The sequence below is a fragment of the Microtus ochrogaster genome, chromosome 1 (assembly GCF_000317375.1).
Source record: "Microtus ochrogaster isolate Prairie Vole_2 chromosome 1, MicOch1.0, whole genome shotgun sequence".
In the NCBI taxonomy this organism is placed as follows: Eukaryota; Metazoa; Chordata; class Mammalia; order Rodentia; family Cricetidae; genus Microtus; species Microtus ochrogaster.
Genome location: NC_022009.1, coordinates 38,137,630 through 38,152,190, shown reverse-complemented (window position 1 = coordinate 38,152,190; position 14,561 = coordinate 38,137,630). Strand labels below are relative to the sequence as shown.

The following is a 14,561-nucleotide window of genomic DNA, read 5'->3' as shown; positions in this document are numbered from 1 at the left end:
CTTCTTCTTTTCCACACCTTTCTCTTTATTTTTGAAACTGGGTGTCGTGTAGCCCAGGCTGACCTTGAACTCAAGGCAATCCCCCACATCTCAGTCTCCCTTGCATTGGGATTTACCGGTGTTCTCCACCATACCAAGCTACCTTGTTTTCCTCATTAAAATTCTCAAGTTACACCCACTGCTCAAGGGATCACCTAGCCTAAGTCGTGGCTAATGTTTAGGGGACATTCAGTTGATGCCGAGTATGGGGAAACCTCAGAACTGAGAGCTCACTCAGGTCCTGCAGCTACAGTGGGCGTGGAACTGAAATCTAAATCCAGATAACTTGAAAGCAGAGCTCACCTGTGCTCCCACGCCTCTCTGATGTCACCTTGCAGGTCTCCTGGGCTGACCATCACCCTGGCAACCCCCAGAAGCTCCTCCCATTGGCTATCCACTGACAAGTACTACTCTTCCGGTCCACTCAGCTCAACTGTTGCTGAGGGAGAGCAAAGGGGCTGGACCAGACTCTTTGTCTAAACATATCAGGCTACAGGTCACCACTTTCCGTTCATCATTAAGGCTTAAACAGTCAAAGTCCACCATTTACTGTCGGTGAAAGGGAGTGGTTAAGGACGCAACTTGGTATCTCCAACAGGACAGTCAGTTCCCAAGGGGAAGAAGCAAAATCCTATTTCTCTCAGTACTTCATTACAGGTGGCATTTAAAGGGGCCTGGTAAATACACTGAAGGAGATGAATGAGCTTTGCATATTCTTGGTGGAAGACCTGAAAGCGTGATTGGTCACGAGTTAGACTTGAAGCTCAAGGTCACTTTCAAGCTTTGGACCTGGGCCAGAGAGCTGTGTGACAAAGGGTCTGTTGTTGTCTTCAAGTCGAAACCCTTACAGTCTATTCAAGGTTGCCTTGTTTGCAAAAATCACCAGAGATGATACTAAGCAGACAGGTGTGGCTATAATCTTATACATTTTTATTAATCAAAACAGGGAGTAGGTCTGAAGATTTACTGGGACAAACAAACAAAAAACCAAAATACAAAGCCCAAAAAACTCAGGGCTGGGAAATAGCTCAATTGGCAAAGTACATATTTTGCTTGTATGAGAATGTGAGTTTGATCTCCAGAACCCACTTATTAAAAAAAAAAAACAAAAAGCTGGGTATGATGGGGCATGCTTGTAATCTGACTGTTAGGGAGGAGGACAAAGATTGACTCCTGGGACTCACTGGCCAGCAGGCCGTCCCAGTCAGTAAGCTCCAGGCCAGATAAGACATCCTGCTTCAAAAGTGAAGGTAGATCTGGGCATAGAGAAGCATGCTTTTATCCCTACACTGGGAGGCAGAGGCATGAAGATCTCTCTGAGGTCAAAGCCAGCCTGGTAGACATATTGTGTTTTAGGACAGCCAGGACTAGAGAGCTCCTGTCTCAAAACACCAAACCTAACCAAAACACACATAGACAAAAATAAGGTGAATGGGTCCTGAGGTTGACCTCTGACCTCTACATTCATATGCATAGTGTGTATATGCACCTTCAGGTAGTGGATACACACACACACACACACACACACACACACACACACACGGGGGGTGGGGGAGAGAGAGAGAGAGAGAGAGAGAGAGAGAGAGAGAGAGAGAGAGAGACCCCTGGAAGGTGGCCCTGTCTTGGGTCCTGATATACTCATATACTCATGTAGGAAGGCATTGATTCTGTTTATTGATAGATAGCTCATGACATTTGCACACACAGTGTTTTCTTTCTCCAGCTCACGGTGACGCCCAACACTTGAAACATAACAGCAGATTAGGATCTTGAATTCAGGAACCAGACTGCTAAGGTTTGCTTCTGCCCCTGAAAGTGTTCCGGGAGCTTGGTAAACAATTAAGCTCCATGATTTTGTCAGGTGTCCTGTCTGTAAAGTTGGAGTGGTCATCCATCACTCGGGGTTGTGATCACAGGTCAAGGCAGACCAACAGAATCACAACAGTCCTGGGGGTGGACGTCAGGCGAGTTTCGGGAGGCTCATACACTGACAAATCAGGAGACCAGTGATTTCGCGTGATCCTTCAATGCTTCTAGAGTCCCCAGACACCTAGGTGCTCAAGCCTAGCTCATCATACAGGTGCACAGGCCCAACCCTGCCCACAGGACCCTGAGCCCCGCCCACAGGACCCTGAAGCCCCGCCCAAGGACCCTGAAGCCCCGCCCACGCATGCCGGGATTTGTAGTTTTTCAGGCTAGCCGGCCTCAATCTCAGCTTCTATTGGTTTTCTTAAACGCCACGTCCCGAGATCGCACCAATCAGGGTATGTAGGTATCCGAGCTCTCGAGCGGTGGCGGCGCAGCTCAATCACAGCGGGGCGGACTCTGGAGGAGGTTGGTTTGAGGCTGCGTGACGCCTGGAGTTCCCACGGTCCTGCAGTCACAGCGGCGGTCACCCGCCCAGGTAATCGCTGGCCCCCGGGAGGACCCACGCCCCACTAGAGGTGACTTATGGGCTCTTAGCTAGGTTTTCCATCCCTCGACCAATTCTGAGTAATATTTCCCTCCTGGGGCCACCCAGTCCGAGGCTTGTTTGTGTCGCGACTGTGTTTTGCTGGAACGGCGGGTTTCCCTGGAGGGCTAAACTGAGGCAAAAGGAGGAGTCGATTCGCTGAGGTCCCATCGCCGGGCAGGGCCTGGCAGGGTTCCAGGTGATTGTTGATATTTTTAACTTGGAGCATTGCATCCGTGGAAAGGGGCAATTCCCGATCTCAACAAAAACACCTCTGTAGAAATACCCCGAATATTCCTTCCGAGAAGAGCTGCTGTGAGTTTCAGGACGGCTCACATCCATCTTGAAAGTGAAAGCTGGCTTTGTGTGGTCCCAGGTCCCTGTTAAGGTTAGGATTATTTTGGGCCAGCTGTTTAGACACTGAGGGCTGGAGGATGGAACTTATGTCACATGCTCCGTTTTATAAATGAAAATGAGTGGTCAGGGCTTAAGACTCGCTCTGTGATCTGTAACGACTGGAATATTCTTTATTCTGGGCTGCAAAGCAACCATTTATTGGGCTGTAGTAGGCTTTTGTTTGGTTTTGGCTTTGAGACAGAACCTCAAACTCACCGTGTATCCCAGGCTGGTTTTGAATTCAGTGACTTCCCTGCCTCATCTTTCTGCAGGCCAGGATTACAGGACTGGGCCATCATGCTATATAGTTTGCTAAGATTTTTGAGGCGAGTTTATTTTGTCAAGGATAGAGGTGTCCTTTGTGTGCAGAGCAATACTCAAGTTTCATTTAGGAGTAAGGACTTCGTGCAGAAGGGAGTGAAGTGAAATTGGAGCGCTGGGTGATGGGCAGTGGCTAGTGGGGCGGAGGAGGAGTTCACATTACCTGGAAAACAGCAAGGCGACGTTGTGGACAGTGCTTTGGATCTGTAATTGTGGAGTCTGTTTGGAATAAGGAATTATATGTGGGGAGTGAATTGTTCCAGGAGGGGAGAGGCAGGTGCGTCTCGAATGCCCTTTAGTGGGGCGGGAAATTTGGGTGTTGTCCTGAACACCCAGTGAGCTGCCTTTAGTGTAGATTTCTCTTTATCTTGAAGTGTTTGTAGGGTAGACAGTATTAGAGAGGAGGCCACACCGAAGACCAGAAGGGTACCACAATAACCTCCAGGGGAGTTACAAGGAAGTAGTCCTCAGGATGCCCGGGATGTTGCTGATTGATGGGGATGTGTTCCGTGACACGTGTCAGTAGTCTGTGTTGCTGTGCCTACACCATGGGGGGCTGTCACAGGGAGCGGGCTGGTGTAGAGCACTCACTGGATGGCCTGCTAGGTCTGGTTAGAGATGATGTGGTGTTCTGCCCAGCCATCCTGGCTGCTGCCTCTTAGAACGTTTTCTCTTTATGGTAGCTGGGAGGATTCTCTGGAGTAACCGGTGAAGGGTCATGCCTGGCACATAATTATAGGTGACTGGCAGCCCAGTGGCTTGTTGTTACCAGCGTTGCCAGAAACACATGAGTCACAGCGTTGTGACCGCTCCAGTGATGGGAGCCCTGCACTTGCTCTTCTGGGTCCTCCATTGTATATGTGATGTGGCCGCCATTAGCAAACACATGGTCACATTTCACCGTGTTGAAGGGAAAACTCTTTCTGGAATTTTCCTATGACTTTGTTTTGGAGATATGCTTATTATTATTATTATTATTATATTTTTGAGAAAGTGTCTCTATGTAGTCCTGGTTGTCCTGTAACTCCCTAAGTAGACCAGGCTGGCCTCACAGAGATAGGCTTGCCTCTGCCTCCTGAGTGCTGAAAGGTGTATGCTACTCCAGGCCCCGATTGTTATTTTAATTTAATTTTCTTTTTTGAGACAGGGTTTCTCTGTGTAACACCGCTAGCTGTCCTGGAATTAGCTATGTAGACCAGGCTGGCCTTGAAGTCACAGAGATCCACCTGCCTCCGCCTCCCGTGTGCATGATAGCATTGCCTGGTGTGTTTGTTATTTTTATGAAACAGGGATTTGCTCTGTAGCCCAGTCTGATCTTGAACTTGCAGTGGTTCTCCTGCCTCAGCCTCTAGAATGCTGGAATTTTAGATTGTGATAACACTCTTGGCTCCAGCACTATTTTTTTCTTAATTGTGTGTGTGTGTGTGTGTGTGTGTGTGTGTGTGTGTGCACAGCTGCATTTGTCCCGTGGCTCATGTGTGGCAATCAGAGTACACAGCTTACTTCAGACTAGCTGGTCCTCCAGTATCTGTGTGTGTGTGTGTGTGTGTGTGTGTGTGTGTGTATGTGTGTGCACATATATGTGCACAGTTGCATTTGTCCTGTGGCTCATGTGTGGCAATCAGAGTATACAGCTTACTTCACACTAGCTGGTCCTCCAGTATCTGAGTGATTCTCCCATTTCCTTCCTCCTTGAGTGGTGTTCTGGGATTACAGATGCATGACTCAGTTTTTTTTTCCTGGGTTCTAGGAATCAGGCCATCAGCTTTTCTTGGCAAATATCCTTATCCACGGAATTATCTCCATGACCCTCTGATATAATTTTTTAAGTTGCTTAGTAGACCAAAATCAAATCTCAGTTTATGATGAGTAAGTTGTCACGAGCACTGATGGTGTTGAAATCCGAATGATTAAATAAACACGTGATGAGACTCATTTTTTTTTAACCAGAAAAGCTTAATTAGATAATTATGTATCCAGATTAGAGAATGTAAACTTTGATGCTATCAGGAGAAAAGATGAAAGAAAATGAGGTTGCTGTTTGTCTTAGAACAGTGGCTCCCAATCTATGTATGGGTTGCAGCCCCCACAGTGGGGGTCACACATCAGGTGGTTAAGAGGACTCTTAACTGTTCTTCCAGAGAACCTGGGTTCAATTCCCAGCATATCAGATATTTACTTTACAGTTCACAGCAGTAGCAAAATTACAGTTATGAAGAAGCAATGAAATAATTTTATGGTTGGGGGTCAGCACAACGTGAGGAACTGTATTAAAGGGTCACAGCATTAGGACGGTTGAGAACCACTGCCTTAGAACAAAGTAGCTACTTGGAAAAAGGGTGAAATCAAAAGCCTAATGTTCCCATCACTGGAGAGAAAACCAGGTGGATCTCTGTGAGTTGGAGGCCAGCCTGGTCTACAAAGTGAGTTCCAGGACAGCCAGGACTGTTACACAGAGAAACCCTGTCTTGAAAAACATACACACACATACAAAAAAGTCAGATTTCAAGGTTGGGTGTGGTAGTGCATACCCTTAGTGCTAGCACTCAGAAAGAGTCTAGTGAATCTTTTTGAGTTCCAGGCCAGCCAGGGTTTTCTTTAAATAAAATTAACAAACAAACAAACAAAAAGGTCTAACCTCAGAGCCAACATATAAACATGAAAGCTTCCTTTAGTCATTTTTGGAAAAGACCACAGGCTATAATGAAACCAAGTTTCAAAAATAATAATCATGATTTAAGAAATTCAAATTTCAGGGGCTGGAGAGGTGACTTAGTGGTTAAGAGGACTCTTAACTGTTCTTCCAGAGAACCTGGGTTCAATTCCCAGCACCCACATGGCAGCTCACAACTGTCTGTAACTAAGATCTGACACCCTCACACGGACATACATGCAAGCAAAACACCAACATACATCAAACAAACAAATAAATATAAACTAAAGAATTGTTTTTTAAAAAAATCAAATTTCGGGCCGGGCAGTGGTGGTACACGCCTTTAATCCCAGCACTCGGGAGGCAGAGGCAGGTGGATCTCTGGGAGTTCAAGGCCAGCCTGGTCTACAAGAGCTAGTTCCAGGACAGGCTCCAAAGCTACAGAGAAACCCTGTCTCGAAAAACAAAACAAAAAAATAAATCAAATTTCAACTAGGCATTAAAAACGAAAGTCTTAAGAAACTCAACCAATCATTGGAGGTTATGTCACTGGACTCCTGAAGCTTCCTACTGACGGCTTTGCTTCTGTTTGCCTGGGAGTATGTTAGATGCTTGTGGTTTCTCTAATGGTAAAAAAATGCTTTTTTTTTTTTAAAGGGGAAGTTCTCCCTGTACAGCTCTTAAAAATGAACATGTGCTAAGGGTTTGCTCAACCTATTAATAAGAAAACTTGTTGAGGTTATTATAGCCAGTTCAGAGGGCGCTCCAAAGTGCAGCCCTGACTGCAGCCTGGAAATACTGGAGTGTGAAAGGGGTGGGGTGGCCTGGGGTCAAAGGAAGTCAACCTAGCCTCCCTTTGTTGGGACATTTGCATGTCTGCCTGAGAGTTATTTGCACACAGGGCCTTTCTCCACAGGAAGTAGGCAGACAGTGTTTCAATGGAACCAGATTTAGGTGGGCCTGGTTAGGTTCGATTGTACAGAATCTGGCTCCTCACCAAATCTCAATTCTCCTAGTTGAGGAAAATGATAATATACTCATCTAGTAGGACATTTTTTGTTTGAGATGGGATATAATTACCTTAGTCTTCAACAGGAAACCCAAAAGCTGTCTTTATCCTGTCGTCCTACTAGAAAGGGAGTGGTGGCCCTGTGTTGTAGCAGAGGGTCCTGTTTTACAGAGAAATTAGGGCTGAGGATGAAGCTCAATCATAGAGCGTTTGCCTGGCACTGACCCCAGGTTTGATCCCTAGCACTGAAAACAAGGCTGGGTACAAGGCACCTTGTAACCCCAATACTTGGGAGGTGGAGACTGAAGAATCTGGAAATTTTTTTGGAGGGGGGGTTGCTTCTTCTTCTTTTTTTTTTTTAACTTTTGGTTTTTCGAGACAGGGTTTCTCTGTAGCTTTGGAGCCTGTCCTGGAACTAGCTCTGTAGACCAGGTTGGTCTCGAACTCACAGAGATCCGCCTGCCTCTGCCTCCCTAGTTCTGGGATTAAAGGCGTGTGCCACCTCTGCCCGGCTGGAGTGTGTGTGTGGGGTGTTTCGAGATAGGGTTTCCCTGTCTGACTCTGATTATCCTGGAACTCAATAGGTCAGACTGACCTTGAACTCAGAAATCTGCCTGTTTCTGTTTCCTGAGTGTTGGGATTAAAGATGTTTGCTACCAAGCCTGGCTGCCAATCTGAAATTCTGAGTCATCTTTAGTTACCCGGTGAGTTTGAGGCCAACCTAGGCTACCTGAGACTGTCTCAAAATACAACAGAATACAATACAATAAAAGAAAACAGAAAGCCAACACAGTAAAACAATTTAAGGAAACAGCCCTAGCTGGCCGGAAGGAGTTATGCACACCTGTAATTATCTTGGAGTTGAAGGCAGAAGGATTGTGTGTTCCGGGTCAATCTTTGCTCTATAATGAGACCCTGTGTCAAACCCAAACAAACCCAACACAACAAAACAAGCAGACAGTCCAGCAGACACAGGCTCTTCATTCATAGTCCATATCACTGTTTACAGAGCTGTTTACTTTAACCTCCCAGAGAACAGAGCACAGTGAAGACTTGCCTGTTTGGAAGTTCCTCAACAATATCATCATCCAGCTAACCAGCTTCTTGGCTTGGCTTGCTGCATCTGACCCAGAGCCAGTATTGAGTGGTAGCTGTCAGTGAGAGGTCACACTTGTGGTAAGGCAGGTGTCATACCTGGCTTTGAACTTGACCTCTCTACTTGGATGACCCTCCCCTGGCCATGCCTTTATTACCTGTGGCTCACGACAGTTTATCTGGAATGCTCAGCTTGTCCCAATGTCCCTACCTGAATTAAGCCCATTTGGTGATATGTTTCTTGAAGTTGAGTCAAGTCCTGAACTTGACTTTCTGGCCTAGTGTCCTGCTGGTGAACAGTACAGTGTCATGGTGGGTATAGCGACTGGGAACTGGGAAAGTTCATGAGGTTTGTCAGTTGACTTAGGGAGTGTATGGCTCTGGGTCTCCATGGTGGGACACACAAGTGCTCCTCCTCGTGCCTTAAAATGGCACATGAGAGGTCCTGGGTGGCCTGGGGAAGGTCTGAAGACCCACACAGTTTGGGTCCCAGGCTGGAGCTGTTGTCGGTGTCTGTGGTCATGGATGTACCAGGATTTCCAGCTCAGGTGGTGCAACGGGACAGGCACAGCCCACTCAGCCTGATTCATGTCCCCGATCTGCAGGTTTCTCCCCGCCTCCCAGTCTCGGTTTCCTCCTCGTCTGGAAGGAACAATGTGGGTTGTAGTAATATGAGGGGGGGGGGTTGTGTCCCCAGCACCCCGGCCGCCTGCGTGGCTAGCTTATGTCCCAAAATAACAACACACAAACTGTATTCATTTAAACACTGCTTGGCCCATTCTCTTCTAGGCTAATTCTCACATATTAATTTAGCCCATTTCTAATCATCTGTGTGTAGCACCCCAAGGTGTGCTTACTGGGAAGATTCTAGCCTACGTCCATCCTGGGTTGGAGCTTCATCGCGTGTGCCTCAGAGAGCAGAGCTCTCCCCTCTGCCTGCAAGAGTGGAGCATCGTGTCTCTCTGAGGAGTCTGCCCCCCCCCCCCAGAGGAGAGCTGTTGAGTCTGACTCACTTCCTCTTCCTCCCAGCATTCTGTTCTGTTTACTCCTCCCACCTATGTTTTAACCTATCAGGGCAAGCAGCTTCTTTATTTAATTAACCAATGACCTTCCTCCATCAGTGGGTTCACAAGGATCATCCACTGTGAGGATGAGTGACCTCTGCCTGTCTGCTCCTCCTTCCTACAGTGCAGTGATGCGCGTGAGAGGACCGGAAGACAAACTGAAAGCAGCCAGGAAGGGCTAGGTTTGCATGGCTGTTGCAGTGCCCGCTAACCGAGGTAGCTAGACTGGCTGAGTGTGCTCCACTGCTGCTCACAGTCAGGGTGGACAGTCATCTGGGTGTCCTTGGGTCTGCTTCCAAGGTTCCCTTGGATGCTGAATAGGATGCTCTAGTAAGTCCTTTCCTTGAAAAGGCATCGTTTGTATAGACCCTAGGCTTACCATCGTGTAACTTTAATTAACTCTTCCAGGTGCTTAGTTGTCATCCTGTTGTGCTTTGGAGATAGTGACACATTCAGCATAGGTGCAGCCCCCATATGCGTTCATATATACCGGATGTATGTGATGTGTTTATTTGTATGTGTGTGTGTACACGCATTCATGTGTGCCAGTGCAGGTGTGTGCATGCTGCAGGTGCCTGTGGAGGCCACGGGGGCAACTTCTGGTGTTGATCCTTGCCTTCCAGTTTGAGTAAGACAGAGTCTCTGTGGTTCACTGCTGTATACGCCAGGCCATCTGACCCATGAGCTTGTGTGCGTGGGTTCTCCTGTTTCTGCCTCCAGTCTCACTGTAGGAGTGCAGGGGTTACAGGTGACCGCGACTACATCCAACTTTGAATGGATTCTCTTGACTCAAACTTAGATCCTTATGCATGAATGGTAGATTGACCCTCCCCCCACCCCCACCTCTCAGAAGTGTTTTTGATCCAAGCTTGGTTAAATTTGTGGATCTGGAGACTTTGGACATTGAAAGCCATGTGGATTTGATTTCTTTTCCCCCTAAATACGAGGAGAAAAAAAAAATCACATATCAATGCCACCCATGGAATGAGCCCTTTTTTGGGACTAAGTCACACGAACCAAACTCAGCAGAGTCTGATATAAACCAGTGACCAGTTTGGTGATTTTGATGGGAGATTATAATAGCCATTCTGGCTGTCCTTGGGGCCAAAGGAGCCCATTTTGTTTCTTTGAGGGCAAAGTCAGCAAACTGGCCCATAGGTCAAACTTGCTACCTTTTTTTTTTTTAAATAAAGTTTTATTCAAACAGCCATATTCATTCCTTCCCATATGGTCTATGGTTGCTTTTATGAAATACTGGTTGGATCATATGATTAATTATGTTGGAGATGTTCTGGCTTGCAAAATCAAAAATATTTACTGTCTGACCTTTTACAGAGAAGCATTGCTGACTGGGCCTTGGGGAAAGCTTCCGGGCAGCTGAAGTGAAGCCAGATAAGTCCAGGGTGAGGCAGCGCTGCTGGTGCTCACGTGGACCTTGGGGGGGGGCTCTGCAGAGCTCTGGGGACAGGAGCTTCTGCTCTTTGGTGTCCTCTTGCTTGTCCTTTGTCCAAATATGCCTCACGATGGCCCTAATCAGGGTTAACAGTAACAGATCAACAGGTCCGTGTATTGAAACCACCTCAGCAGCTCTCTAACCCTGTGTGTTGTTTCGTAGTCCCCAATCTACCACACCCCAGTGACCAAACAGTAAACCTGGGAGCATTTCCTAGATTTACTTCTCCGTAAGCACTGTAGTGTGGTGAAAGAAGTGGGAATTTAAGCAGGGCGTGGTGGTGCGCGCTGTAATCTCAGAACTTGAGTTGCTAAGGGGCGGGGGACACTGAGGCTTGGAATGCTAAGGTGTGGGGGGAGATGGAAGAGAAGGAGGTAGGAAAAAGAGGAACCTTAATTTGCACTCATTGAGGTTTACAGACTCAGAATCTGGTGCTTCTATTTGGAAGTGACCAAGCGTTCCAGTCCCAAGTGCTGGGATGCTGAGCTTAGGGCCCAGGAGGATGGGAGCCCATGGGGCTCGTGTCTGAGGTCTCTGCATCCAAGTGCAATCCAAGGCTGGCTGCATCCGTGTACCCAGGAGTACTTTAGAAATGCAGGTCCTTCATGGTCACTGTCTGTACCTAACGAGACCCTCCTGTGGACTGGTGCCTGACGTGGCCTCACTAGAGGCTCCGCCCTAGGTACTCTGGCTTCCTTCCCCTCTCTCTGCAGACACAGGGCCTCCTTCCTCTCCTCTCTCCTTTGTCTCCTCTCTGATATGATTTGGGAGGGTTAGGTCAGAGGATGATCTTCTTCTGCTTAGAGATAGACCACAGACCTAGCCTTCAATGCTGTGTGTTTTCTTGAGGGCGGAAGCAAGGCAGAGCCTGCCCCACAGGCTCCTTTCTGCTGAGACCTCATACCTCTTATCACAGGGTCACAGGCTTGGGTATGTTATTTCAGAACACACACAGTCAGGACACAGGGAGAAGCTGATGTCACAATGGGTGGTGGCCAGCCTATGGCCTTACCTACCTCCTGTGTTAGAAGGGTCTTTAAAGTTTTGGCATTAGCATGTGTGGTGGGACATGCCTGTAGTCCCAGCTTTTCTAGAGGCTGAGGCAGGAGGATTGTTTTCCCAGGTGTTGGAGACCAGCCTGGGAAACACATCAAGACATTTGTTTTAAAACAAAACAAGTTTTGGCATTAAAGTATAATATAGGCTGGGTAATTCCTTAAGCATAAAGTCTTGAGATGCAGAACTCTGGGGCAGAAACTAATGGGACAGGAATCTAGAACACCAAGGTCTTTGGCCAAAGAATAACTCTCCAGAGACATTGGCTGTGCCACTTCAGACCCTCTTCTGCTCTCCCTTCATTCCTCCTTTTTTTTAAAAGCAGTTTTTGTTTTTGTTATTAATTATGTATATGCATGTATGTATGTGTGTGTGTGGGTGTGTGCGCGTGAGTGTAGGTGCCAGTGGAGCTTGGCAGAGTGTCAGACTCCTGGAACTGGAGCTAAGGGCAGTTGTGAGCCACCCAACATGGATGCCGGGAACTGAACTGCGTTCCCTTGCATGAGCGGTCCATGCTCTTAACCTCCCCTGTGGTAAAACACATGAAAATGTTTGCACCGCCTGGTGCACAGACACATGTACTTGTTGAGTGTCAGACAAGACAGAAATGAAAGTTTGACTATACCTTATCCAGATGTCTCACACTTAGCTTAAACTGTCCATCACCGTTGTCACTAGCGTTGACACAAAAACATAGCTCTCACCTCAGAGGGGATACACAGTTTATTCCGAAGCTAAAGATGAATGACCATGGTCCAGGGAACACAAATACCATGTAGAAGTGGTTGTATGTGGTTTTCATTAGGGACAAAACAAAGAAAGTCATTAAAGTATTTACCACATGTTGTGGTGGGGGCCATAGACAGCAAAGGAGTCACTGCTGGAGAATTTAGATGCTAACTGAGGACATTCTTGGCTTTTGAACTGGTGGACTCTAGTAATCTGCTAAGCCTACATTGAAAGGTTTTGATAGTCACAAGGATGTTGGTTTAGACACGGGAGGAAGGACAATGGATGTCTTTCAAAGGGCTAGGAGTAGCCCAAGGTAATTTGGCTTCAGTCTGCAACATTTTAACTCCATAATCTTGAAGCCCAGTCCTTTGTCCTTTGGTCTTGTAGAATCTTTAACACAGGTGCAGCCTCCTCCCCACCCCCCCAGTGCTTCCTTCCTGGAAACTTAAGTTCACACTATTGATCATTGCACTGAATTTTCAAACTTTATAAGTAATCTACATTGGAGCTGGTGAGATGGTTCAGTGGGCAAAGACACTCGCTGCCAAGCCAGCTGACTGGAGTTCATTCCCTGGGATGCAGAGTGGAAGGAGAGACCCGACTTCCTAAAGTTGTCCTCTGGCCTCCATAACACGGCAGTACTTGCCCCACCCCCATGAATAAATAAAAAATAGAAATACATTTGGCAAGTAATAAACAGTTTTTGTAATAAAAGAGGCAGTTTAAGAGATTTCCCTCTTCCACCCACCACCCAGCAAAAGAAATTCCCGTTCGATTTTATGTCGCTCTGCAGATTTTCCTATGCTCCGCGAGGTCCTGTGTGTTCTTGCACAGACAGTCGAGAGTGTGCTGTAGACTTATCACCAGCACGGGATTGCTGGGATGTCATCTGCTTCATTCTGAGTGGTGATAGGAACTTGAGAAGTTGGCCTAAGTGCTTTCTGGGTAATTGGTTGGTTGCGGCACACCTGACTGGACTGCCCTTTGCCCCCCACCAGTGAGTGACCGCAGCTCCAAGAGTTTCTCCTTCGTCTTCACTGTTACTTCAGCACATTCCTCTGCTCTAAGCAGTCTGCCCTTTGACTCAGTTGCTAGGATCTTATCTCCGGAAGTCCTCATCCCTTTTTAACCAGCTCTGCGTTTTCCTTTCTAGCCTTCGGTAGCTGATACTAAGGCGGAGAAGGGTGCAGGATGATCTGGACCGCTGCCGTGCTTCTCAGCCTGGTGCTGGGTGCGGGTGCTCTTCCCGTTGGTGTGGATGATCCCGAGGACGGCGGGAAGCACTGGGTGGTGATTGTGGCGGGCTCCAATGGCTGGTATAATTACCGGCACCAGGTAAGAAACTGAAGTTTCTTTATCACTGACTTTGTCTCCCCAAAGTGGTGTGGTCATTTTGAAAGACAGTTTTGCCTTAGTCTGATGCAGGATTTCCTTGCCTCCCTTAGCAGTGGCCTTCAGAACCAGGTGTTACTCACTTTTTGGGTCTGTACTGTGTCTGAGGTAATGGCGGCATCACTTGCCTGCCTGTCACCGTTGCCACATATCCTGGGGCAAGATTGCCAGGTGAGAGCCCTTGAGCTAACACCTTCATTTACAGAAAGGACACTGAGGGCTAAAGAGGGGAGGTGACCTAACTGAGACCCCATGGAAGGAGGCAAGCAGGGCTGAAGCTCTGGGGAACACAGTCCTCCGAGTGTCTGTCCTTACCTTATCTCTCCTGGTGTTTCCTGTGGAAGTGAGAACTAAGAACAGTTAACAGTCAGCCTCCTGCCGGGAAGAAGGGGTGACCTAGGGAAAGCAGCTTGGCAGTCTGGGAGAGAGGGTGAAGAAACAGTTACCCCTTATCCAGAGATCCCACCCCAGGGTGTGGGTTCTAAAGGAACAAAAAATGTCTGTGTAAAATCTTGCACTAGTATCAGCCTTACTCACATCAGCCAGTAGGAACATGTGAGTAGGAACATGGTCAGGCCACAGAAGGGGCGGAGTAAATACGTGCACTTCAGTATGGATGAACTGTAAACACAATGCTAAAAGAAGCCGGTCACAAAGACCACACAGCTAATGAGTCCATTAAATGGCACTTCAGACTAAGAAAGTCTGCTGGGACAGCAAAGGCTGGGCCGAGCAGAGACTGGGGAATGATGCTCAAAGAATTGGGGGTAGTGAGACTGTTCCCCAATTAGAAAGTGGCCAGGGCTGCACTGGTAGTGAACCGGAAAGAACCGCACTATATTTTAAAGGCAGACTTCTATGTGACTGGTTATGCTGTCTTTTTTAAAAGGTTTATATAG

The 14,561-nt window shown here is 47.4% G+C and overlaps 1 protein-coding gene across 2 annotated transcripts in view; it reads left to right on the top strand.

The window, feature by feature from the left end:
• Positions 1–2,338: 2,338 nt before the first annotated feature.
• Lgmn (legumain) overlaps positions 2,339–14,561 on the top strand; it is a 34,957-nt gene continuing 22,734 nt past the window's right edge. The window contains exons 1-3 of one of the 2 annotated variants that reach the window (XM_026780779.1): positions 2,339–2,443; positions 10,365–10,432; positions 13,424–13,605. In XM_026780779.1, coding sequence (XP_026636580.1) covers positions 13,462–13,605 — 144 coding nt within the window. In that variant the 5' untranslated portion in view covers positions 2,339–2,443; positions 10,365–10,432; positions 13,424–13,461. The remainder of the gene's footprint in view (positions 2,444–10,364; positions 10,433–13,423; positions 13,606–14,561) is intronic. The other variant, XM_005343476.3, reaches the window with a different exon arrangement.